Consider the following 27,602-nt stretch of genomic DNA (forward strand, 5'->3'; position numbering starts at 1 on the left):
GGGGGAGAAGCAGAGGGTGACAGAAGAGAGATTAATATTAAGATATAGTGATGTGGGGAGAGGCAGAGGGTGACAGAAGAGAGATTGTGATGAGGAGATAGTGATGGCGGGGAGAGGCAGAGGGTGACGAAGAGATTGTGATAAGGAGATAGTGATACAGAGGAGAAGCAGAGGGTGATAGAAGATGAGGATATAGTGATGCAGAGGGTGACAAAAGAGAGATTGAGATGAGGAGATAGTGATGCGGAGGAGGGGCAGAGGGTGACAGAAGAGAGATTGTGATGAGGAGATAGTGATTGGGGAGAGGCAGAGGGTGACAGAAGAGAGATTGTGATGAGATAGTGATGCAGGGGAGAGGCAGAGGGTGAAGCAGAGAGGCAGTGTGTAACAGAGAGGCAGTGGGTGACACCAATGAGAGGGTGACAGGGTGAGGCAGTGTGTGATAGGGAGAAGGTGATGCTAGGGATAGGGCAACAGCAATGGGTGACAGGGCGTGTGTGACATTAGTTGGTGCTAAGGAGAGCATGAAAGTAATGGGTGTAGCCAAAAAGAGGGTTACAGCAGTGTGTGACACCAGGTACAGGGTGGCAGTCCTGGATTACAGGGAGAGGGTGGGCGACATCAGTTGGACTGCACTCAATCTGGCAGCTGGCAGCTGTTCTCATGGTTGACAAGTGGTTAGGCGTAATCGCGTAAAGTATGATGTAAATAATAATGCTAATAAAATGAAACCCTAAACAAAAGTCCCCCCCCCAACTACGGGAAAGGAAAGATTACTCATGTGTCTGCTACATGACTATTGTGGCATATGGTGCAATGGTTGTAAACCGCTGCACTTGATAAACGATAACTAGAATCTGGTTGCTATGGGTTGGGTTACGCCAACATTTGACAACTTGGGTGAGAGGTTAGTACCTGCTGGTGGGCACAAATACAATGGAGAAATTTGCATAGGTTTATCATTTCCATGGGAAATTTCTTCTACCAATAGCCAATATTTTCTTTATTTTCAATAACACTGGGATTAAGAGTGGTCTGTGACAGCAGGGGTACTGATGGACTGTGTGGTGCTTTTTGGGGGAAGCACAGTACAAAGCTTTAGTGCTGTGTTTCATCCCTGAGATCAAACCACAGGCAGACCCAGGGACCCCACAGACACCACCACAGAAGTTCCAACATGAGCACAGTGTGGTCAAGAAGATGGTGGCCATTTTTGTTGCTAACACTGGTCTTGTAGCTATTGTACCACTAGGGCAGCAGGGTGCCATCACTGGGTACTGGTACACCAACCAATGCCTGGCGCTGGAAACAATTTCAAGGTGCTGTCCAAGAACTCATGGTCATTCTTCTCCATCACAACATCCCACCTGCCCAATAGTCCAGGAAAGTGGTGGATTTTCTGGCCCATGAACACACCCAGGCGCTTGGTCATCCGCCATACAGTCCACACCTGGTTCCCTGCAACTTCTTAGTTTTCCCACAAATCAAGCGCAAGATGCCCAGGAACCACCGGAAGCTGCAGTGGAGACATTCACCTGCAAAATACATTTTTGCTTCAGGCTGGTCCATCTACGTCTCCAAGTGGTTTGAGCGCACGTAAGGCTGCACAGACTCCTCTGATGGATACTTTGAAAACATGTAACATTCACTTAGTTTGTAAATACAATAACTTCTGGTGCTCCCGGAAACGTATCCCACCCTCCTCGTATGTATATTATTTCAGTCTGTACTTTTTGTTGTATTGCCGGAGCTCTCACACCACTTTCCTGAAGCTGGGGAGAGTTATACAGTGTTAGTAATGACATATAACACCTAGCAGCGAGGTGTGTGACCTGTTCCCACCAGCGCCTGAAATCAATTATGTTCCTGTGCCTGCAGCGAGCCTGGCGTCACGTATGGGAATACAGAGCGCCAGGAAGTATTTGCAGGAATGGGCTTGAACACATTTCTCCGGGGACAATTGGTGCTTCCAGGTCCATAGCGCTGCATCAGTACTTCTCGCACGGCTACGTATCCTGCAGCAAAGGTACAAGAACTTATTTCCCTATTCCTTCACAGCTACAGCTGGGACAGATCTCCAGTAGAAGCCGCCAGACATCGCTATAACCATCTGAACATGTCTTTCTATATTAAAGGTCAAACCTTACATGGAGAAAAAAGTACTAAAGGTTCTAAGAAAATTAAACGAGGTGATGTTGCTCATAGCAACCAATCAGATTCTGTCTAGAACATCTGTATTGCATCCTAGAAAATTATAGAATCTGGTTGCTATGGGCTTCTTCATTTTTTTAACCTTTAGTTGCTCACAGAGTCAGGCCCAGACCCTCTAATTTCAACCCCCCCCCCCCTTCCTGTGATGGACATGACATACACCAAGGTCCAAATGGAACTGGATTTAGTCGAATGTCAGGGCTAGCCCTCTAATAACTGTGGCAACAGATATCATCCCCCCCACCAGCAATGACATAAAATCCATTTAATATTACAATAGAGGAATTACAGGTACCTCTCTGCAAAGATAAAGATGTATTAAATGGCACCGGTGATCCAATGAATAAATCTGTCTATTTTTGACTTCCCGAAAAGAAGAAAAAAAAAAAATATATATATATATATATATAACTGTAAGATAGACGTCTCTCTGCTCACAGTGAGTGCCACTTATCTGTACCGGTCATTAGTATTCATGAATTATCTGTGCTGATAAAACTCCAGACAATCCATCTGGGGAATATGACGAGCTGTCACTGTCGTCAAACTGCTATCAAAACGGAACGGCCAAATAAAGACGTAATGCGAGAGTTATCAGATCGGAAAGACGCGCTACGGTATGACTGACAACCAGCGGTCAACACTCCAGAGACCTGTTGGGGCCATTAATATAATATCATTAATAAGAAATGTCGTTTCCACTCAACCAACCGAGATATCACATGAGAGGACCTCAGCCGTATGTCCATTCACCTATACTGTATGTGTGATTTTATTACTGCAATACACCCATCACACAAGTGGCTCAATAAAGACAAAATTATTTTATATATATATATATATATATATATATATATACATACATACATACATACAGTACATACACACACACACATATTTGTCTATTAACGGTCAATATTTACATATTATTGATTAAATGTTCTTAGGGCTTTATTCAAGTTTGTATGCAACTGCGATTCTCTAGGCTGAGAAGCTGTTGATATTACCAAGTGACATTAGGCCAGATTCTCTAAGCTTCAAAAGTGATAAAATGGAGAGTGATAAACAGCCAGCCAATCAGCTCCTACCTGCCGTGTTACAGACTGTGTTTGAAAAATGTCAGGTAGGAGCTGATTGGCTGGCTGTTTATCACTCTCAATTTTATCACTTTTGAAGCTTAGAGAATCTGGCCCATTTTCGTTTTAGAGATCCGGAGCTATCGCAAACTCATTGGCAATTGCATACACATTCGTAGCCTATACGCTAAAGTAAGGAATATCGGATTTAAGCGTCGGCTATGGCCACAAGGACTGGACACTGCACTAGTGGCAAAGACACCATGTTTTAGCACATAGATATAATGTTGGTAACAGTGGTGCAGCAATGCCACTGCAGTCCAAGAATGAAGACATCCCACTACCTGGAAGTGCAGGATTCTGGGAGCACTGGTGTGTCTGTGGGCATGTACCCTAGGCAACGAGCATGTAACCCCTGACAACGAGCATGTAGGTAAAAAGTAATGGGGGGGAGGTAGGGGCACCAGGAACTTTTTTGGTGAGGGGAGCAAAATATCTAGTTACACCACAGGTCGGCACCTCGCAGCCATTGATGCTAGCTAAATTGCCACCCTCTGCATGTTCCATCTAGTGCACGTTGGCATGCAAAATACTTGAATTCCCCCAATAGAGCTAAGGAGCAGCGTTAGCCTTTTATTATCTAGGATTACCAATCATATTCATGTTCTGTGAATGGTAAAACATTGTGATATACAGATGACTCCAACGTTTAGCAAAATAAATCAGTTACAAAATATATCTATTGAAATGAGTATTTTAGGTAAGTTACGGCGGTTTTCATCCCATAGACGCCTCCGAACGTCTGTATCTCTGTACGTGTATATAACTCATCTGATTTTTGCATCATGGAGAAAACTCCCCTTGAAAGACTCAATGTCAGTCACATTTGGCACGGCGTCGCTGAGTTATGGTTCATCTGCAATTACTTCCCGGAACAAACAGCAATTCCAGGCGCAGCCGATCTCGCACACTGCCGAGCCCAGCAACATCCAGCAGTCATTAATAAAACACACGTTTGTTACTACAACATACAACACCCAGTAATTAAAAAACACAACATGACTGTATCAACATTAATAAAGAAAAGCACAACATGACTGTTTGAACAATATACAACCCCCATTAATAACAGCACAGCTACAGTCTGTCTCTGCACCATCTGCTTTGTCATCTTTTACCTGGTGTATTGTTCATTTCCTAAATATCACATTATACAGAAGTCATTTAAGGGCTTAATTATTAAACATACCTTCTCCCAAAACTCCCACGGACATGGCTAATGTCAGCAGGAAGGGGCTTGTCCTGTAGTGTATCTACATCTGTGTGTATGTAGCGTGGGGTAATGAGAGGCAGAGGAAGGAGATGACCGTGGTTTTAAACAAAGACCCTCATTCATTTTGTGGTGTTGGTTTGTAGGGGGGCCCCCCAGCACTGGGCAAAAATGTAGCATTGCTGAATACATGCGCTTCACTATATAGCGATATGCTCACACAATACCGCCTGCCTGTCCGCTGGCTACACTGCGACTATGTGTAACGCCACTGCCTGTATTGTCCGGGCCCCTAGGAATATCACATTACACAGAAGTGCACAGGACGGGAAGCCAATGTCACATGATGTCAGTGTAGACTAACATATTTCCGAAGCCCCGAGAAATCATTTCTCCTGAAAGCGGCAGCATGTAAGGGCATGTGTTAGCAGTGAAGGGGGCATTTGTCAGGGCGACATTAAGGTGCTCGCTAAGCAGCGAACGACTGCTACTTAACGAGTCAACCTGAATTAGGCCCTTAGTGTAGGGCCCCCTACACTAAGGGGGGGGGGGGGGGATTTAATTAGGAACAAGGTTTAGCAAGGTAAAAAAACCTTGCTTACAGTATCTCACATCCAATTTTGGATTCCTGCGGACATGCATGCCCCGGATATCTGAGGTATCCAAGTCTTCATAAAAAGGTCATAGGGTTGCTGGACAATGTAATTCTCCCAGTGGCCAACCCTTTGGGGAGCTCACACACACATGCACTCCCTCACACTCGCTTCCCCTGCTGCTGCAGAAGACCCTGCTCTCAATTAACAATCAGAAACTTGTGAAGGGCAGGGTGCCAGAGCAAGTCCCAGTGATTTTAGGAAAAATCATAGTTTCCCTGGAGATGTGAGAAGAAAAAAAAAAAACAGTGATTTCATAACTCCTATTTTAACTTACAATACCCTTTAGATTAGTACCCATGTTGCATTCCAGTCATCCTACTCATTGAGCTATTTGATACTGCATACAAATTATGAGATTTTCAACTATATGAAGCTACCTGTACTGTAAAAAAAATATATAAAATAAACTGCATTGTAATTGAGCAGATTTATGTAGTGTACAGCTACAAAACAGATCCACTGCAAACACACACTACACAGATCTGCTCAGCTGCAATGCTGATCATTTTTATTCCAGAAAGTACAAGGCCACCTTTAAATAGTTAGAATTCTCTAGCTTTCTATGCAGGTATGGAAAGCTCCATGTATACAGTCCCTGACTGGCCATGGGTTTGAATCCGAGGTATGTCTGCATCTTGAAATGTAATTAAGGACAGCTTGACCGAACCAGTCTTTGTGCATTATTTTTAATAAATAGACCCATTATTAATACAGCCATCTGCCTGGACACAATATAGCTAATATAACAAAAACAAAAATCAGAAATAATCAGGACAGTTATATCTGTATACACCACCAATGCACAGTGGAGGGTATTCTGGTTCGCAGCGCTGCACTCCCTCTTTGTAGGGCAAATTTGCCCGCACGGGTGCGAATGGATGTTTTGCATAAACATCCATTTGCAGCCTATGGGGCAACACCCACATCATTCGATGGTTGCCGAACATCGAATGATGTGGTGCGCTCATGCAAATCTAAGACACTTTCAGGTGTCTTAGGTATGTGTGTGTCCTGACCGAGGACAGGGCGAGCAGCTGACATCCGGTGATGTCACCTGCCCGCCCCCCGGCACCCGTGTCACTGCTTCATTACCATGGAACACCCATGAAACGCTGGGGGCTCCCATGGGCGCATCCCCTGGCCTGCCACCCCATGCCTACACTGGTGGCTGCGAGCTCCCTGTAAACACTGTGTTCGCCGTGGCTGCTCGCACCCGGGGCATGCACATTTGCAGAAATGCACATGTGCAGTAAGAAAACATTGCGCACCATTGTGAATTTGCAACATTGCGCTTGGACCAGAACGACGTCCGATGAACAATGCACCCTGTTTAAGCAGCGCTAGTATGAATTCTGCAGACATTCTCCTGCCTGCACCAGGGACCGATCATTCCAGTCATTTCTCAGCTGTCCGGAATACGGATACGCACTGTTAAAATTATTATTAGCTGCGATTTCCACATTGATATAAAAAAGGGACCGAAGAGAAGGAGCCTGATTTTAGCAGCAATAATTATTCTCATGTTTAATTAAGATCTACCGTTATTCATATAGTTTGCCATACTTGGGCTCTCCTAATTTCCCTGGGTGCAAGACTTTATTAAACTTAGCCCGATCACTTTCTGCTGACATACAGAGTTAAAACCTCTAATTATAATTTCTAGGGTGGCAAAAAAAAAAGAAGCACCCAATATTAAACTCTTAAATCTGACCCCGTATATGCAAGCTGACTTCTAATTATTAAATCAAAATTCAGATAATGTCGTTAAGAGTCTATTAATACGTTATTGCTTCTATGCGATGGATAGTTAATTCTCCCGGCTGGAACCCTGAGAGCAACAGAACCGGAATGTCTTTTTCCTTATAAATATTTGGGTTCTATGCCCCAGAATTACGAGGCATTGGGGGAACAGTACGAGTAAAATGTGTGGCAGAAAATAAATGGCACTGGCCAATCATAAAGTGAAGCCTCGTGAATATAAATCACATTGCTCTCCATAAATAAAGCACATGAGAACACTTACTAATCCTGGTGCACAGGAAAGAAGGTGCTATAGTTCAATTGCTTGGGTGTTTGCATTACTAGAATGTAAGCTCTCACGAGCAGGGCCCTCTTTCCTCATGTGATTTACCTTCTCTTACGTAAACACTCATTGATGGCACCATGTTCTCTGCCACCCTGATACTTATGTCATAGCTGAAGCAGCTATGGTTATGTGCCCTGTACTTGTTGGGTATGGGTCATAGAGTCGACATTATAAAGGTCACCATACATTATGTAGACCACTAAATGTTGACAAATGAAATAAGTCGACATGGCTAAATTCGACAGGGAAGGGCAAAACAAGAATTAGGTTGACAATGGGAAGGATAACATTAAAGAGGTCGCCATGAGTTTTTACTTTTTTTGTACCGAATTTCGGTACAAGTTGACATGGACATTGTATCAATGTATCACGTCTCCTATCATGGCTCACTGCACTCTAAACGCTATTATATCCTGACTCCACGCCCTAGTGGATGGTAGGGTAGGAAATAATGGAAAAAAAGTGAAAAACTACCGATCGTATCCCCTACTTGTCCTCTTTTGTATTCACCTTTAAGTCACTGTTTCTTGTTTTGTTTATGTACTCTGTAACTGGGCGTTGCAGATCCTTTGTTACTCCCTATAAATAAAGGATAATAATAATCAATATTGCAATGTAACTGAAGTCTCAAAGTGATGAGCACAGATCAGCACCTTGGACAGCGCCACCAGAGCTAATGGGCTCTCACCATGTAAAGGACAGAACGGCCACAGTACAAATCAGCACCTCGGACACCGGCACCAGAGCTAATTGTTTCTCAAAACGTAAAGGACATAATGGCCATAGTACAGATCAGCACCTTGGGCAGTGGCACCAGAACTAATGGGCTCTCACCTTGTAAAGGACAGAACAGCCGCAGTACAGATCAGCACCTCGGACACCGGCACCAGAGCTAATGGGATCACACCTTGTAAAGGAAAGAATGGCCGCATTACAAATCAGCACCTCGGACACCGGCAAGAGAGCTAATTGTTTCTCATAACGTAAAGGACAGAATGGCCATAGTACAGATCAGCACCTCGGGCAGCGGCACCAGAGCTAATGGGCTCTCACCTTATGTAAAGGAAAGAACGACCGCAGTACAGATCAGCACCTCGAACAGTTGCACCAGAGCTAATGGGATCACTCCTTGTAAAGGAAAGAATGGCCGCAGTACAGATCAGCACCTCAGACCGAGGCACCAGAGCTAACAGGCTCTCACCATGTAAAGGACAGAACGGCCGCAGTACAGTTCAGTACCCTGGACAGTGGCACCAGAGCTAATGGGCTCGCACCATGTACAGGACAGAAGGGCTACAGTACCACTCAGCACCTCGGACAGCTCCACCAGAGCTAATGGGCTCTCACCATGTAAAGGACAGAACGCCCGCAGTACAGATCAGCATCTCAGACAGTGGCACCAGAGCTATGGGCTCTTACCATGTAAAGGACAGAGTGGCCACAGTACAGATCAGCACCTCGGAAAGTGGGACAAAGGCTAATTGTCACTCATCAAGTAAAGGACAGAACGGCCGCAGTACAGTTCAGCACCTCGGACAGCAGCACCAGAGCTAATGGGCTCGTCTAGGTCACTAATGAAAGGGTCCCCCCAAAAAATAACCTGGGTGCTTTAAGAGAGAAGGCTCTGATTGGCCCCATTCCCCTCCAGGGGGTGCAGAGACTCTGGCATTATGCAGGTCTCCGGTAACATGGGGTCTGCACTGCGTTCCTGAGGACAATCCTATTGCGCATGCAGGTTTACCCAGTGATTTTTGCGCAGCGGTGGAAAGACAGAGAGGTGAGTAACATTAAATGGGTGTACACCTTGTACCCATTATAGATGCGCCAGTTCAGTGACCAAGGTTGGACTAGGGATGGCCATCGACTATCAATGTTCCCAAAACATCAATGGTTGGGACCTAATGCTCGTTGTTTTGGGCATCGATATTGGATGGTCGAATAGTTTTATGCCATCCGATGGTAAAAGTTGGGGGTGCATTCTCACTGTGTGCGCAGCGTCATTGCATCCAGCGGCGTTGCTACGGGTGGCCCGTCCCGCCGGGAGGTGTGTGCAAAAGAAACTTAAACCGGATTGATGGCTAAAGTTTCTGCACATGCACGCGAATCCCGGCCGGGCAGGCTGCAGGCACCAACCCTTCCCTTTGCTCTGCGCATGCGCAGCTAAGCGATGGCAGGAACCATCGATGGTGTGAGGTAGAATGGTTTATAGCCATCGATGTTTCCTTCTCTAGAAGCCATCGATGGCAACCATCGATGGGGGATGTGCCGATGGCCATCCCTAGGTTGGACACAGGAACAGCCCGCATCATGATTCACTGTAAACAGGCAATCCCAGACATCTGAGTGTGAGCTGGATTTCCTGGTGCGCGTTAATGATGTCATTGCCAACTGCATCTGACCTGGTTTGCATCTGGGTCGGACCCGTCTTCAAAATCCCAGGTCCGAATTTTTATTGTTGATTTGCTGCTATATACAGTATCTTTCATTGCTGTAATAGTCAGCAATAGAACATCATTCCCAGAGCCAGTGTTTAGTACACACCACAGTCTGCGACAAACAGAGAATCATCCAACTGTATCTATTTGCAGAATCCTCTTGTATTTATCAGATACATGACGCCAACAGATGTATAAACTCCTTCCAGTAATATTTGTACAAACCATAAATCCTGCGTCATCTCTTCAGTGTTCATTAGGAAAACTATTATATGGATGAATGCCTCTGTTATTATACATTGTCATATTATAGACGGCCTCATCCTGTATATCGTACAGCCCGTAGTACATTACCCCATATATATAACGCTTGCCTGAGAGCGCCAGGTTATAGATTATTATCTGCTCTTTACAGTAAATAAAGGCTCCTTTATGGATGGTGTAATAGGTTATACTCTGAGGTAAATGAAGCCTGGATATACCGTAACACAATTCACAAAGCAAAGAATGTTCTATAGATGTCTTCTTGCCACTCAAAACAAGGGGGACATCAAGTTTTTAGTCCTGTATGGGGGAGTTTGGACACAAAGTGCGATCTCTTCCCCTAAATGAAACATCACAATGACCGCCTGATTCCCCTCTTCAAATGTGGGTGATTCTGATTTTTTTTTCTCCTCCCATTCAGGGTCTATAGCCTGGCATGCCATTAGATATGGTGGGGCCAGGGCCCCCCGCCACCTGTTATGATTCTTATGTGGGAAGGGATGAAGCAAGAATGAGAAAATAAAGAGAGGGAAGATGGTAGACAGTAACAGAAGAAATAGGCATCGCTGTAACTAGCGCTTCCGGCGCCCTGTGTCTGCCACTCCTCCTTTATGTGTGGCGTGATGAAAAGGGGTTGAGGTCACTGGCGATTGGAAACTACAGCAGTCCCCAAAGTCTGGGCATGTACTGATGCCCTACTGGCTACAGGATGCCGCGCCATGCACTCTGCATGCCAGAAGCATGAGCAATGGCGCGGTTCTATTTGTAGGTGCCAGGCTGGGCCCCCTCCTCTGTCAGATCCCAGGACTCTAGTAAACCCCCCCCCCCCAATTGTAGCTTTGTTTAAAACTCTGCTGTATTTGCATAGGGTGAACCCTACATGTTGTCCACAATAAAGGGATTTACCAAGAGAGCAGTGTGTCCATTGTCATGTACAGGAATAACTACATACAGTATGTGCATACCAAGGTTCAATGTATACGATGCCTTATACTCATCTCTGTCCATGAAGATTTCCAGAACACCTTTTCCCCTTTCCTATATGTCTCATACTAGTCTGATATACGGAGACATGGCACTCGCTAAGCATCCTGTAGCTGGAGATACAGGTATGTGTTAATGCCACGTCCTGCGCACGTGATGCAGGAAGAAAGCAGAGAATGTGCCAGCGGCACAGTACAGAAGAAAGCAGATTGTGCGAGAAGGAAACTGAAGCCTGGAGCTTGCTGCCTCTTCCAAACCCTCCCCGGGGATTAAGGTGGGAAGAAGAAGAAAGTCTGCAACAGATGAGCAGAGAAAGGAGTCTGCTACTAAGCCAGATATTAACCCTCAGTGTTCTGGTACGCAGCGTATATCGAGCAGTGATACAGTGACGCTACTGCATGCAGGCGGATATTACGGTAATTTATTAATATTAAGGCAACTGCATGGCCTTTAAACTTTTCAGAAGCTTTCCCTTTACTCGTGTGCAATGTGCCCACCTGTAGCTGGCTGGGGAGCGAAAGAGAAGTCTCAGTCATAGCCAGACAGATTCCTAAATCGGAAGTCGGGACCTGTCGCACCAAAGGTCCAGCTGCCCTGCTGAAAGGGGGCGTGGCTAAGGGGAAATGAGCAGACTTGTGTGGAGGGGGTGGGGCCTGGTGCTGCAGCCCCAGTTTGTATAATTTTTGTAGGCGTGCCCAGCGCTCCATTTGCGACCGGGCAGCCCCCGGCCCCCTTCCTGCCCTCCCTGCCTCTTTCCTTCACTGAAAAGATGCAACTGCCTGCCCGCCCAAGATTGGCACCCACAGGAGGGACAGCAGAACAGTCTCTAAATAGTGAAACTGTCCCACAGTTTGGGACAGTTGGGAGGTATGGCACACCAATATCATACCCTCCAGGGCCGTTTCTAGACAATTCAGCTCCCAGGACGAAGAAATAAAAATGCGCCCCCCCCCCCCCCCAATACATAACATGGTATCATAGAAATTGCGCGCGCCGAAATAGGGGGTGTGGCTTAATTTTAAAAGGGGGTGTGGCTTAATGTAAGGCGTGGTCTAGCAGGAAAACAATTACCTTATATCACACTTTTGCAACCTGCATGACCAGACATTGGTTGCTGCAGGAATTGTTATTGTCCTCCCGCACTTAAGTTGGCCGGCTGAAGCCCACACACAGTGACCTAGTACGCCTCACAGATCAAGGCCAAACAATGACAGGCTACTTAAATCATTATACACTATTTATCCGTGATGCCAATTACACATTACGCCGTACACTGTGATGACGATTATATATTACGCCGCACACCGTGATGACAATTACACATTACACCGCACACCAAGATGCCCATTAGACCCCACACTGTGATGGCAATTACACAATACTCCCCACATCGTAATGCCCATTACACATTATTCCCCATGTGCCGTTACCGCACAACTGATGCCGTTTACTAATATGCCCCCACAGTGCCAGATATGCCCCCACAGCGCCACACATATGCCCCCACAGTGCCACAAATATATGCCCCCATAGTGCCACAAATATATGCCCCCACAGTGCCACACATATGCCCCCACAGTGCCACAAATATATGCCCCCACAGTGCTACACATATGCCCACACAGTGACACAAATATATGCCCCCACAGTGCTACACATATGCCCACACAGTGACACAAATATATGCCCCCACAGTGCTACACATATGCCCCCACAGTGACACAAATATATGCCCCCACAGTGCTACACATATGCCCCCACAGTGCCACAAATATATGCCTCCACAGTGCCACACATATGCCCCCAGTGACAGAAATATATGCCCCCACAGTGCCACACATATGCCCCCAGTGACAGAAATATATGCCCCCACAGTGCCACAAATATATGCCCCCACAGTGCCACACTCACTTTGTCTCCGCTGCTTCCGAGGGGAGGGGAGCGCATCGTGCCTCTCTCCTTCCCCTTCAGTGTGTGTACCTGAGCTGAGCCGTCAGCCATTCATATCTCGCGCCCGAGCTCTGATTGGCTGACAGCGGCAGCCCAGTGACGTGAGCGAGGGGACGGAGAGACGCACGATGCGTTCCCCTCTCCAGCGTGGAGTCGGGCCGGCCGGGGAGACAGCGGCGGCTAGGGGGTGTTGGGGGGGAGACTGCCGGGAGCCCTGGCTGTTTCAGAGGCGGACAAGCTGTGCGGCGCCCCGGGCTGCTGCACGGCTTGTCTGCCTCTAGAAACGGCCCTGATACCCTCCAACATTTCAGTGGCAGAATTCGGTACACATTTAGGAAGGGGTCGTGGTCACGGGTAATGTGGGCGTAGTCACATGTAAAGTGGGCGTGGCCACGCCCCCTTTCCGAATGTGTTCTGGGCAGTTTTTTCCCCACATTTATAGGTGTCCCCCCCCCCCCCCCCCCCCGCCCAGCACCTGATGCAGCTCATGTCACATGGTGGCTTGGTGGGCTGCTGCTGGCATATTAAAATAAATAAGTATATTTAATATACTTATTTAATAAATAAGTATATTAAATATACTTATTTAATATACCAGCAGCCCACCAAGCCACCATGTGACATGAGCTGCAGGCCAACAGGTGCTGGATATAGCAGACACAGTTGGAGTGATTTAGTGCACCTACTTGCTGCACTCCAATGTGTGGCAGACTCCGGACGGCGACCTGTAGTCTAGATGGCACCTACTTGCTGCACTGAGCACTCACATGCGTGCCGGGACTGGCCACCACACCCCTCTCTCCCTCACAGAGATTTGCGCCCTCGCTCAGTTCTCTGCCTGCGCATGCGCAGACAGTGAGGGTACATAGACATCCTTCCCTTGAGTGCGCAGGGTGCGGTGCTGGTGCCTGATGTCATGACGCCATGCCCGCAATGCACTTATGGGAACGGAGGGGGAGAGGGGAGAGCCGGCGCAGGGAAGCACGCACAGGATTGGAACAGCCAGGAGTGGAGGAGGAATAGGAAAACAAAGAAGGAAACAAAAAAACGGTACATTCGGTACAAACTGATTTTGCCGGTACAGACTGTTAAAAAACGGTACTGTACTGGCAAAATCGGTACAGTTGGAGGGTATGCAATATCACCCAGTGTACAGAGGCTGCTGCTGTTGTTGCAGATAAATGTTTCAATTTATTTTTCTACGAGTTAAAAGTCCAGCTAAAAGCGAAAGTAAAAACTGTCACAGCTCAAAGGGAAGGTACATTGCTGGAAATGACGGCTTCTGCAATGTACCTTCCCTTTGTGCTGTGACAGTTTTTAGCCCACAAACTCTCCATTCCACCCCATTCCCTATCTGTTCCCACCTCCAATTGCTGTCTTAACAGCTCCCTCTCTCTCCATATACAACAAGTTTGAAACAGATCCGTGTCCCTGCAAAAATTGCTTTCACTTTCTGTTATGACATCTTGTAGCACACAAAGGAGTAATTTGGGTACTCTTTACCTAGAAGGGAGCCCATCGCGGGCATCGCATGTACATCGCATGCCATTATAATGCATATAATGCCCGTGATTTTACATAGAAAACCATGTTAAAATGTAAATCGCGTCGGTCGCATCGCATGCGACCAAAAAAACGCATGCGATGCGACCGACGCGATTACCGCGATTTTACATAGGGAACAATGTTAAATGGGTCAATTGACCCGATTTAACATAGGGAACAATGTTAAATGGCCTACAGACCCCAAATAGCCACCCTGGGCCCCCCCAATTGTTAACGCCACCCCACGATCAACGTGAACCCGAAGCGTGGCGAGCGCAGCGAGCCCGCGAGGGGCGTCGGTACGCGTCCTCCGACCTTTTCATACCTCCGCTATCCACGTCGGCGTGGAGTTGAGAATAGATAGTGTGGCGAGCGCAGCGAGCCACTGAGCCCGAAGCGTGGCGAGCGCAGCGAGCCCCGCGCTGGGACGCGGATACCTGTGAAGCCCGCGAAGGGATGCGGATACCTGTGAAGGTATCCGCGTCCCCTCGCCACGCTTCGGGCACGGTGGCTCGCTGCGCTCGCCACACTATCTATTCTCAACTCCACGCTGATGTGGATAGTGGGGGTATGAAAAGGTCGGAAGATGCGTACCGCCGCCCCTCGCGGGCTCGCTGCGCTCGCAACGCTTCGGGTTTACGTTGATCGTGGGGTGGCGTTAACAATTGGGGGGGCACAGGGTGGCTATTTGGGGTCTGTGGGCCATTTAACATTGGTCCCAATGTTAAATCGGGTCAATTGACCCATTTAACATTGTTCCCTATGCATGCGATTTTTTGGTCACATGTGATGCAACCGACGCAATTTTTTTTTACTTGCGATGCCCATGATCAAAATCGTGGGCGCCCTTCTAGGTAAAGAGTACCGTAATTTGTTAGTGCGTGGCCTCTAGTGGTCACTGGCGGTACTTCATCTCATAGAGGAGGAGTTAGCCATATATGTATATACTAGTAAGCCCGCTCAAAGCAAATGATTCGAAAGCTAGTCTGCTACCTTGTGATTGCCTCTGTGTTTGTGCATGTGTGAGAGAGAAAGAGATGTCGTTTCACTCGCTGCCAGCAGATGTAAAGGAAAGTTTACAAAATAAGTGTCCCTCAATTAAGTGGAACTATAACCAGCTCCCAGACATTATTATATAATGAGTTTACTTCAGTGGTTTAAATTTAATATACACAATGATAATCTAATATACAACCCCCCCCCCCCCCCTTCCCCTGCTCCGCCTGCCTTAAGTGCCCTGAGCACCCCGAAACCTTAATCCTGCCCTGGTCTCAGCTGATTGACAACGGTGAGCTTGTATATGACAGAGGATGGAAATGCAGAGGGATTAGCACATTATAATAATAACTATGACAAACATCCTCCAGGATCTCAGCTCTGGGAATAATAATCAGATGTCAGGAAATTAGCTTTGTAATTGATTTTTTTTTTATTCTTAAATATATGTACACGGCATCACTTAATAACCTCCGCTGTTCCCTATTGGAACAATATGTAACACGCAATTAACAAGGACTGATAGGAGCAATCTGACTGCCAGTACAATCTGTACATCAGACATTTGTCCTTTATTTGAAAGTATTACAGAATGTTTTTTTATTTCTTTGTAAATTAAACATTCTAAATATTTAAAAAAAACGTGGTAATTGCTTGGTAAAGGGATCCCAGCCTTCCACCAGGTTCCATTATACAGCAATCTGGAGCATGGGTAGTTGTATATATTATTTATCATAATGACCTGTAATGTTAATTTATATAGGAATTTTAATCTGGTTTTGTACACAGCATTTTTTATTTGAATTTAAATAACAAATGTGAGTGATGCTGGCATTTTCAGCGGATATCTTGAACATCTCTCAGATGTTGGTACTCAAAGGGTTAATCGCGCCGAACATTTGCACGGATTGAACTGGACGGCTTTCAGCGCACTTTGTCCGGTGTGACTCAGCTGTACGAGCGTCGTTATTACTCCAAATTGTGAGTCTTATTTGCATAATTAAAACACATAGAAGCACCAAAACTATACAAAGCAATTACTCTGGTGCACCCCTTGATCAGCAACACTATCTAAAGCTGGGTACACACCAACAGATTTATCTGTCCAATCTGTCTGGTGGGAACAACAATCTGGTAATATCTGGGAGCATATGATAATAAAGCATTCGCTCCCAACCCCTGGAAAATGGCTTGTTTCTGGAGACAAAAGCCCTCCTGTGCATGCATGGTGGCCATTTTGTCAGGGATTTTTTTAATGTGGCTGCAGCTGTGAGTTGAGACTCCTGAAAGTTAAAAAAACATGGGTGTGGTGCGGGCCCCCTTGAACCTAGGGGCCTGTGTGCACTGCACATATTGCAACCCATTATAGAAATGCCAATGCCACCACAGCCAGTGTTGGCGACATAGACGCAAACACAACTTTTATCTGCTTCACAACCCTGATGCTATGGTTTACACGTGTAAGGAGCTCTAGAAAAGGCATTTTATACCACCTGAGAACATCATTAAGTGATGTACACATCACTGAATGTGTCAGTACAGCAACCAATCAGCATTTATCACTGTTACACCCATTATCGTTCATTACTTATAGCCTGAACACCTTACGGTTACGGCAAAGAATCTGTCTAGCAAGAATGCAATATATGATTATTATCCTGCCTTAGTCAGACAATGCAACAAACCACAACACTATGCTGTATACTGATACAATGCAACTAAAAGAGAGACAATAATGCATGACGTTCAGGGGGGTATATAGGTGCAATCTCCAAAGGAGTGGATTCTGGGCCAGATTCAGTGATGCGAAAAAGCATGTAATTCTGTAATAAACCGTGTTGCTATGCAAGGGGAGAATGCATTTATATTGCTTCTGTGCAGGGTAAATACTGTCTGCTTTTGCATGTAGCCCACACATGTAAGATAGCTTTGGGTATGATTCAGACCTATTATCAAGGATGCAATTTTAGCAGAACCAAAACCATGCTGCGCGGCAGGTGGGGCAGATGTAACATGTGCAGAGTGTGTTAGATTTGGGGGAGGTGTCTTCACACTGAAATCTAGACTGCCGTGTAAGAACAAAGCAGCCAATATTTACCCTGCACAGAAACAAAATAACTCCCCCGAATTTAACTATCTCTGCACGTTACATCTGACCCACCTGCAGTGCTGCATGGTTTTGTCCAGTTGTGTGATTTTTAGCTTTGCTAACAAAGCTGAATAAGGCCCTCTATCTTTAAATCACATCTGGTAATGATAAAGTAACAACGCCTGGTCTAATTCTCCAACACGAAAGTCTTTGTAAGGACACAGGCGACACACAATCCTTTTCATTCACGATCCTGGCGATCAAACAGAACCAAATCTCTGTAATACGACGGCAGACAGCCAAGACCAAAGCCGATATCAAATGTCAGCACAAAAACCGGCCAACTTACCGCATAGACTGGTGCTGCAATGTGTCTGGATCTGTAGCGCTCACTGTGAATAACGTGGATCCCACTGGAAGGTTTTCCTGCGTTGACACTTTCATTGGGTCAGGTTGGAATACGGGGCCCTCATTCACGTCTAATACATTGATCTGAACGGTCGCTGTAGAGCTGGATCCATAGCCCACATCTGGGATGAGAGGATCTTCGTTCTCGACTTTGATTAGCAGCGTGTGAAACGCCAAAATCTCGCAGTCCAGGGGCTGAAACGCAGAAAAGACGCAACCTGTGAATACGTCCAATTTTTTTTTTTGGGGGGGGGGGGGGGGGGTGTTAAAATGTAGGTTTCAGCACATGATAGCCCAATTGGTGAACCGCTTCGCAGGCCATGCTTTGGGCAAGGTGCCTTGCCCCACTTGCACTGTGCTTGGGCTACCATTGGGGATGGTGAAGTATGAAAAAGTAGAAAGAAAATGCAAAAAACAGTACCCCAAAAAACCTGTGTCGATCATTGTAGTCTCGACCATTTAAACCTATTGACCGTTTGACCAAGTCGACTACATGGTGTAGACTTAGTGACTGTTGACCTATCATCTGGACAGCCATTCCACCTGATTTTGATTACTGGAAATCTTTAATTTTAAATTGCAATTTATATTTTAATTTAGTCCGATAACACATGGGATATGGTATAAGTTCCCCAATTATGTGCTCTTATATATAGGTAACATTTATTGCAGTGCTGTGCAATTCAGAACCAAAGGATAATTTGGGATACACACTGACAATACAGCCGGTTACAATGATGCCGTGATGGGAACTTACAATATAAATAGCAATCACCGGTGGAAAGCTCCAAAGTCTACTAACCTACAGTACATAGCAATCTAACAAGTGTTCGGTATGTGGCTCAGAGAGCTGCGAGTCGCCACTGAAATTAGATGATACTGAGTCGCCAGTAAAAACAGATTCTATTAAATGTAATGCGCGTGTATGGGAAGTGAAGTTGATGCATGTGCAGTATATATTAGGAGGTCGCCATCGGGAATGTAAATAAGTGTAATGCCACCCTAAGATGTAAGCGATGATGTGTCAGCTTCACTGCCACGCCTCTGCCCATCTCTGTGTGCAAAATGCTGCAGTGCGTATGCCAGGAACATAAGCAATGTAGCATAGATGAACATGGTTACATATATATGTAACTATGGCATTGCTATGTTGCATAAAATGAAATAGGGTGCTACTATGGGGCGTAACATGAAATACTGTAGGGTGCTACTATGGGGCGTAACATAAACTAGGGTGCTACTATGAGATGTAACATTTACTAGGGTGCTACTACAGGGCATAACATGAACTATGGGGCGTAACATGAACTAGGGTGCTACTATGGGGCATAATGTGTACTAGGGTGCTATTACGGGGCTTAATATGAAATAGGATGCCACTACGGGGAGTAACATGAACTAGGGTGCTACTATAGGGCATAACATGAACTAGAGCGATACTACGGGGCATAACATAAACTAGGGTGATACTATGGGGCATAACATGAACTATGAACCTACTATGGGGCAGAACAGTAACTTGGGAACTACCATGAGTCATAACAGTAACTAGGGCGCTACTATAGGGCATAACAGTAAGTAGGACACTACCATGGGGCATAACAGTAACTAGGGAACTACCATGGGGCATAACAGTAAGGAGAATGCTACCATGGGTAATAACAGGGAATAACTAGGGCACTATGATGGGGCATAACCATAACCAGGGCACTACCTGGAGGCATAACAGTAACTAGGGCACTACTATGGGGCATAACAGTAAGTAAAGAACTACTGTACCATGGGGCATAAAATGAACAACTGCTATGGAGAGCTGTCTCCCTACTCTCACGCACAGAACACAATCCTGCATTCGCTGGATGACTGGTGTGTATGTGCTGCAATGTATATGATCATTTTTAATCCCAGCAGAGTAATGACAAAGATAAACAAAGAGTTATTAAAAATGGATGAGCAGTGAGATGAAAGCGGGAACTTCATATATTTAGTATAAACCTTTGCATGAACATTCCCCCTCTCTAATGCTCTGCTATTTGTCAGTGTCATTGAGCGGAGGGGGTGGTGGTGGTGGGGGGGGGGTGTTGTGCATGTGAGATGAGGCGGGCCGGAGACAGATGATGGGAATTCCCTGCATCCAGCAGCTTAGCACAACATGTAATAACAGTCTCAGTAGGAATGTTCCTTATAATAATTGTAAAAGTAATATGCATTATGTCAACACATTTTTGCCTATTTTAACTGATGTTGACATGTTAAATGTCAACATTCCGAACATGTCAACATTTTTAAACATGGGGTGACATATTGCAGATAAAACCATTGATAACAAGCAGGAACACATCCACTTTTGTCACAAAGTTTAAAAGTTGGGGTTGTCTTGACCTTACTTATAGGGACACAATTTGTAAGGGACATTACTGTGTGGGGAAATACATGGTGTGGGGCATCACTGTTTGGGGCATAATATGGTGCAAGAGGAATTAATGTGCAAAGAAAATATGGTACAAAGGGCATTTCTTTGTGGTGTAATGTGTATAAAGGGCACTACTGTATGTTGTGGTGTAACATGAATAAGGAACATTACTGTGTGACATAATATGAATAAGGGGCACTGTTAAGGCATAATTTGAAATTCAGAGACTACTGTGTGACCATGCACCTTCTCAGGAAGACAATGCCATTTTTTTTGTAATGTGCGCCACCGTCATGCACTGTCCCTGTTCAAAGGATGTGAGAGGGGTGCTGGGTCAGAGGCAGAACTAGCAGAGGAGTTCTGGGGCACCAGCCAAAATGTTGCCATGGGCATCAAATTGGTTAGGGCTGGCTCAGGCAAGCAGTAGTATCTGAGCTTTCAACTGGAGATTTCATGTATAATATCCTTCTGCAATTATCAGGAGTTACTCCAGTAAATGACAGTATAATTTATAATGATAAATAATTTTAACCCTTAATATTCTTTGATGCATTTTGCCCATGTCCTTACGAAACCCCAACATTACGTGATGTAACAGACGATGGCTGCTTACTTTAACCACAGAGAGCATCCCCTCGTTGGTGTTTGGATTGGTGTGAATTTCAAAGCTCTGTCCAGGGTTTCCATTGATGATAGTATACACAGCCTTCCAAGCTCCCGTATTTGGATCGTCCTTATCATTAACAGTCAGGTTGACCATGACCCCAGTTACTCCTTCCTTCACTGTGGCTTGAAACTAAGACAAAAACAACATTCAAAAAGTTACACAACGGAAACTTATGGAACCAAACAACAATAAACTACTTGTTTCTTCACAGAAAGTTTACTTCTTTAAACCCAAAACCATGAATCTGTTTCCAGAAAATAGATGAGATATTGCCCTTTAACAACGTCTACATTTGATAGATTGCCGACAAGACGAGGCTGGAAAATAGTGTTCTCACGCTGTAAATCTTCCGCCTGCAATGAACAAATCACCTATAGGAAAAGCATAAAGCAGTCAGTCTAAAATAATATAGATGTTGTCTCTTTGTGGCGACGAAATGAGTTATTTAGGGTTATTGCAAAGTAATGGGATTTTTTTTCTAAAATTTACATTACCATATTTTAGCAAGAAATACACAAACACACCCACACACAATAACTGTGATTTAACAGTGTGTGGCTGCTGGTATGCTGAGCGCCTGTTCAGTAAGTTCATACAACATACTGTATATAAACTCTGTGCAGACCGTGACCATATTTGACGTGGGTATGCTGCAAGGAAATGTGATTGTAGGGTGTGCGAAATTGGTTGTGTTTTACCAATGTGTCGCGGCATATCAGTGCAATCTGTGTTGTTCATAGCTGCACAGACACAGGACACCATAGCAGATAGGAAATTGCACCTGCCATAGCGCTGTTGCAATTTTCGATGGGGTCAGTAAATGTGGGCATCTCCGTCCTTGCACATCCAGATGCCCATACCAACTACGTTGCACTGCACGCGTTGGTCACTACCTACATTCCACTGATGATGGTTCTGCAGTTGGGCATAAACCCATTACCTATTACAATTGTTACACCCAATTGCATCAGGTTTAGAGGCGTTAAGCTTCTAAATCTGGGCAAAACAGCCAATTACAGTAGCTGCCCCAAAGCCAGACTTCGGGCAGATTCCTGCACATCATCACAGGAGGGTGGGAGCACAAATAACGGGTGCCCCAAACAATTGTATTGTGCGTTGGTGGGTGCGCCGCTGTCACAGGTTCCGTTCAGTACTGATGACTAGTCACGCCTTTCATTTATACATCAGGAGCTGTCTCATTAGACCTAAACATGTGGGCTGAGGCATTATTATGCTGTGAAATACAATATTTTATGAACAATAAAATGTATCGCTAAGTACTTAAAAGGGATTTTATAGCACAGAAGTTGCGGGCTGTGGGACGTTCTGAATACACTGTGTTTAAATTACACTGCTTTTTTTGTGTTGGATATAATTATGTGCATGAGAACTAGTGGTTCTGATCATTTACAGATGCCTCCAACAGTGAAATGAATATGAAACGGTTTCCAGGAATATCTCATTGGCATCTCATTAGCAAGCGTCTGCAGAGCATTGCACATCTGACTACGCTGGCAATAGACAGGTAAGAAAGTGCAATCTGTCTGAGCCAGCTGGGAAGAGGCACTTTGAAAAACAAATCCTGTAACATATTGGGTAATCCGTCAATGTCTCGAGTGGTGCCATGCTCGTTTCATGTTACTATATGGTGTCTTTATCAGCGCTGTGCTGGCTCTCAGCAATAAATTGATTCTTCATGTGGTTTACTGTAATACCCTGATACAGCGACGGAGAGAGAAAACACACCGCCTGAGTATTCACTGTACTGTACCTAATATGTAAGAGACCGTCTGACAAATCGCATTAGTGATAAAGGCGCTGCTGGAAACGGACGGGTGGGGATTAACATATTGACAATGTCTAGGTAGAACATCAATAGGTCGATACCGCAAAAGGGCAAACTAGAAATGATCAAAACAAAGGGTCGACTTTGTTGTTGTTGTTATAGCCCATATCTAATGCTAACCCTCCCCATAGTGCCTAACCCTAACTGTGCCCCCGGTGTCTAACCCTAACCCTTGCACCCTAAATCCCCCCCCCCTAGTGCCTAACTATAAATATAATCTTAGTGCCTAATTGCATAACTTTACCTTACTGCCTAACCCTAACTGTATAATCTTACTGCCTAACCCTAACTGTATAACCTTACTGCCTAACCCTAACTGTATAATCTTACTGCCTAACCCTAACTGTATAACCTTACTGCCTAACCCTAACTGTATAATCTTACTGCCTAACCCTAACTGTATAATCTTACTGCCTAACCCTAACTGTATAACCTTACTGCCTAACCCTAACTGTATAACCTTACTGCCTAACCCTAACTGTATAATCTTACTGCCTAACCCTAACTGTATAATCTTACTGCCTAACCCTAACTGTATAACCTTACTGCCTAACCCTAACTGTATAACCTTACTGCCTAACCCTAACTGTATAACCTTACTGCCTAACCCTAACTGTATAATCTTACTGCCTAACCCTAACTGTATAATCTTACTGCCTAACCCTAACTGTATAACCTTACTGCCTAACCCTAACTGTATAATCTTACTGCCTAACCCTAACTGTATAACCTTACTGCCTAACCCTAACTGTATAATCTTACTGCCTAACCCTAACTGTATAATCTTACTGCCTAACCCTAACTGTATAACCTTACTGCCTAACCCTAACTGTATAACCTTACTGCCTAACCCTAACTGTATAACCTTACTGCCTAACCCTAACTGTATAACCTTACTGCCTAACCCTAAATGTATAATCTTACTGCCTAACCCTAACTGTATAACCTTACTGCCTAACCCTAACTGTATAACCTTACTGCCTAACCCTAACTGTATAACCTTACTGCCTAACCCTAAATGTATAATCTTACTGCCTAACCCTATCTGTATAATCGTACTGCCTAACCCTAACTGTATAACCTTACTGCCTAACCCTAACTGTATAATCTTACTGCCTAACCCTAACTGTATAATCTTACTGCCTAACCCTAACTGTATAACCTTACTGCCTAACCCTATCTGTATAATCTTACTGCCTAACCCTATCTGTATAATCTTACTGCCTAACCCTAACTGTATAACCTTACTGCCTAACCCTAACTGTATAACCTTACTGCCTAACCCTAACTGTATAACCTTACTGCCTAACCCTAACTGTATAACCTTAGTGCCTAACCCTAACTGTATAATCTTACTGCCTAACCCTAACTGTATAACCTTAGTGCCTAACCCTAACTGTGTAATCTTACTGCCTAACCCTATCTGTATAATCTTACTGCCTAACCCTAACTGTATAATCCTAATGCCTAACTGTATAATCTTACTGCCTTACCCTATCTGTATAATCTTACTGCCTAACCCTAACTGTATAATCCTAATGCCTAACCCTAACTGTATAACCTTACTGCCTAACCCTAACTGTATAACCTTACTGCCTAACCCTAACTGTATAACCTTACTGCCTAACCCTAACTGTATAACCTTACTGCCTAACCCTAACTGTATAACCTTACTGCCTAACCCTAACTGTATAACCTTACTGCCTAACCCTATCTGTATAATCTTACTGCCTAACCCTAAATGTATAATCGTACTGCCTAACCCTAACTGTATAACCTTACTGCCTAACCCTAAATGTATAATCGTACTGCCTAACCTTAAATGTATAATCTTACTGCCTAACCCTAAATGTATAATCTTACTGCCTAACCCTAACTGTATAACCTTAGTGCCTAACCCTAACTGTATAACCTTACTGCCTAACCCTAACTGTATAACCTTACTGCCTAACCCTAACTGTATAACCTTAGTGCCTAACCCTAACTGTATAATCTTACTGCCTAACCCTAAATGTATAATCTTACTGCCTAACCCTAACATTGTACTGCCTAACCCTAACTGTATAATCCTAGTGCCTAACCTTAAATGTATAATCTTACTGCCTAACCCTAACTGTATAATCCTAGTGCCTAACCCTAACTGTATAATCCTAATGCCTAACCCTAACTGTATAACCTTACTGCCTAACCCTAACTGTATAACCTTACTGCCTAACCCTAACTGTATAACCTTACTGCCTAACCCTAACTGTATAACCTTACTGCCTAACCCTAACTGTATAACCTTACTGCCTAACCCTAACTGTATAACCTTACTGCCTAACCCTATCTGTATAATCTTACTGCCTAACCCTAAATGTATAATCGTACTGCCTAACCCTAACTGTATAACCTTACTGCCTAACCCTAAATGTATAATCGTACTAACCCTATCTGTATAATCTTACTGCCTAACCCTAACTGTATAACCTTAGTGCCTAACCCTAACTGTATAACCTTACTGCCTAACCCTAACTGTATAACCTTAGTGCTTAACCCTAACTGTATAATCTTACTGCCTAACCCTAAATGTATAATCTTACTGCCTAACCCTAACATTGTACTGCCTAACCCTAACTGTATAATCCTAGTGCCTAACCTTAAATGTATAATCTTACTGCCTAACCCTAACTGTATAATCCTAGTGCCTAACCCTAAATTTATAATCTTACTGCCTAACCCTAACATTGTACTGCCTAACCCTAACTGTATAATCCTAGTGCCTAATCCTAAATGTATAATCTTACTGCCTAACCCTAACTGTATAACCTTACTGCCTAACCTATAAAGGAATAACTGTATAACCTTGCGGCCTAACCCTAACTGTATAACCTTACTGCCTAACCCTAACTATACAGTTAGGGTTAGGCAGCAAGATTATACAGTTAGGGTTAGGCAGTAAGGTTATACAGTTAGGGTTAGGCCGCAAGGTTATACAGTTAGGGTTAGGCAGCAAGGTTATACAGTTAGGGTTAGGAAGTAATATAATACAATTAGGGTTAGGAAGTAAGATTGTACAGTTAGGGTTAGGCACTAACATTGTACAGTTAGGGTTAGGTGGTAAGGTTATACAATTAGGGTTAGGCAGTAAGATTATACAGTTAGGGTTAGGCAGAAAGTTTATACAATCTTACTGCCTAACCCTAATTGTATAACCTTACCACCTAACCCTAACTGTACAATGTTAGTGCCTAACCCTAACTGTACAATCTTACTGCCTATCCCTAATTTTATAACCTTACCGCCTAACCCTAACTGTACAATGTTAGTGTCTAACCCTAACTGTACAATCTTGATGCCTAATCCTAACTTTACAATCTTAGTGCCTAACCCTAACTTTACAATCTTAGTGCCTAACCCTAACTGTACAATCTTGCTGCCTAGCCCTAACTGTATAATCTTGCTTCCTAACCCAAACAGTAGAATCTTACTGCCTAACCCTATCAGGATCCATGGGATCCTGTTACCTGGGGTCCTGTCCCTGGCACCCCATCACTTAGCTGTCACCTGCCTGGTGCCTGTTCCTCTCCTTTGGCCCTCTGCCCTTATGGTGTTCTACCATCTGGCACCAGATCATCTAATACATCTAATGGACCATGATCCATGACACCCACAATTTGTCACGGAAATAAATACAAGAATGATTTAAAAAAAAAAAACCTACAACGCTGAACCCCTAAATGCAGGGCCGGCGCTACCCGCTCAGCACAGCCTGCAAAGCAGGTAGGCGCCGGCCCTTGGAGGCGCTTCCTCCCCTCCTCCAATACTGTAGCACTAAGCTGCCGGCTGCCACAGCCTGCGCCTGTCAAAGTATATGGCAGGCAGCGTCGCAGACAGCAGACTTAGCCTACCCGACAAGCAGTCGGACGAATGCTCGCAACAGCAGGTCCGCATGTAATAAGTCCTGAGTGACGCTGCCCGCCTCCTGTCCGGCGGACCTTGTTGGGTCACAATCAGTGATGGGAGACCCTGGATTCCCTTCACCCTGTCAAGCTGGACAGACGACATAGTGACACTTTCGCAGCGCACACCTGCCTGCAAGGGTGAAGTGCTGGTGGCCAGTTTTAAATAAAGCAGGATGACTCAGAGGCGCGGGAGTCGGGACACACACTGGGGGAGCCAGTAAGTACAATATACAGTCTCCCGCAGTTAGCATGTATTTAAAGTTATCCAAAATGGGATTATTTAAAAAAACACAGGCAATGGTTAACCTTAAAGTTTGTCTGGAAGGGTGGAATTGGGCAGATTAATCTGATTTATTATAAGGAGGTAAGGTATGGTTGTGGAATTGTGAAAACAATTATAGCTGGTCATGGGCAGGTTCTAATAGTGGATAATAATGACAATAGGAACCAGGACAAGTGAACTACTGATAAGGATAAATTGACGCTGTTTCTTTTTGGCGGGATGTACTCAAACGAAAAATGCTTTGCTCACATTTCCTATATTTACTAATCCTGATATCCAATTGGGTACATTCCAGCACCCCGGGGCCGAAACATGGAAATGGAGTGGCTGGCACTTATCACTAAGGACGGCTCTTATCAGAAGAGCTATACTTTGTAATACTAAGTACATAGGAGATTAGTATCCGTGTGATGTGTGGCGGGATATTCCGCCATTGGTTAGTGCATCTTGCCCTTTCTCATTTGGGCATGGATGATTTT

General features: G+C 44.7%; 1 protein-coding gene across 1 annotated transcript in view; it reads right to left on the minus strand.

Moving 5' to 3' along the window:
* The window catches only part of CDH13 (cadherin 13), a 524,519-nt gene that overhangs the window by 52,079 nt on the left and 444,838 nt on the right, over positions 1-27,602 (minus strand). The window contains exons 9-10 of the mRNA XM_083164015.1: positions 20,997-21,179; positions 17,912-18,165 (exon numbers count right to left, since the gene is read on the minus strand). Of these exons, the coding sequence (XP_083020141.1) occupies positions 17,912-18,165; positions 20,997-21,179 (437 nt within the window). The remainder of the gene's footprint in view (positions 1-17,911; positions 18,166-20,996; positions 21,180-27,602) is intronic.

Source organism: Crinia signifera, chromosome 11 (genome assembly GCF_055691185.1).
Source record: "Crinia signifera chromosome 11, ASM5569118v1, whole genome shotgun sequence".
NCBI classification, from domain to species: Eukaryota; Metazoa; Chordata; class Amphibia; order Anura; family Myobatrachidae; genus Crinia; species Crinia signifera.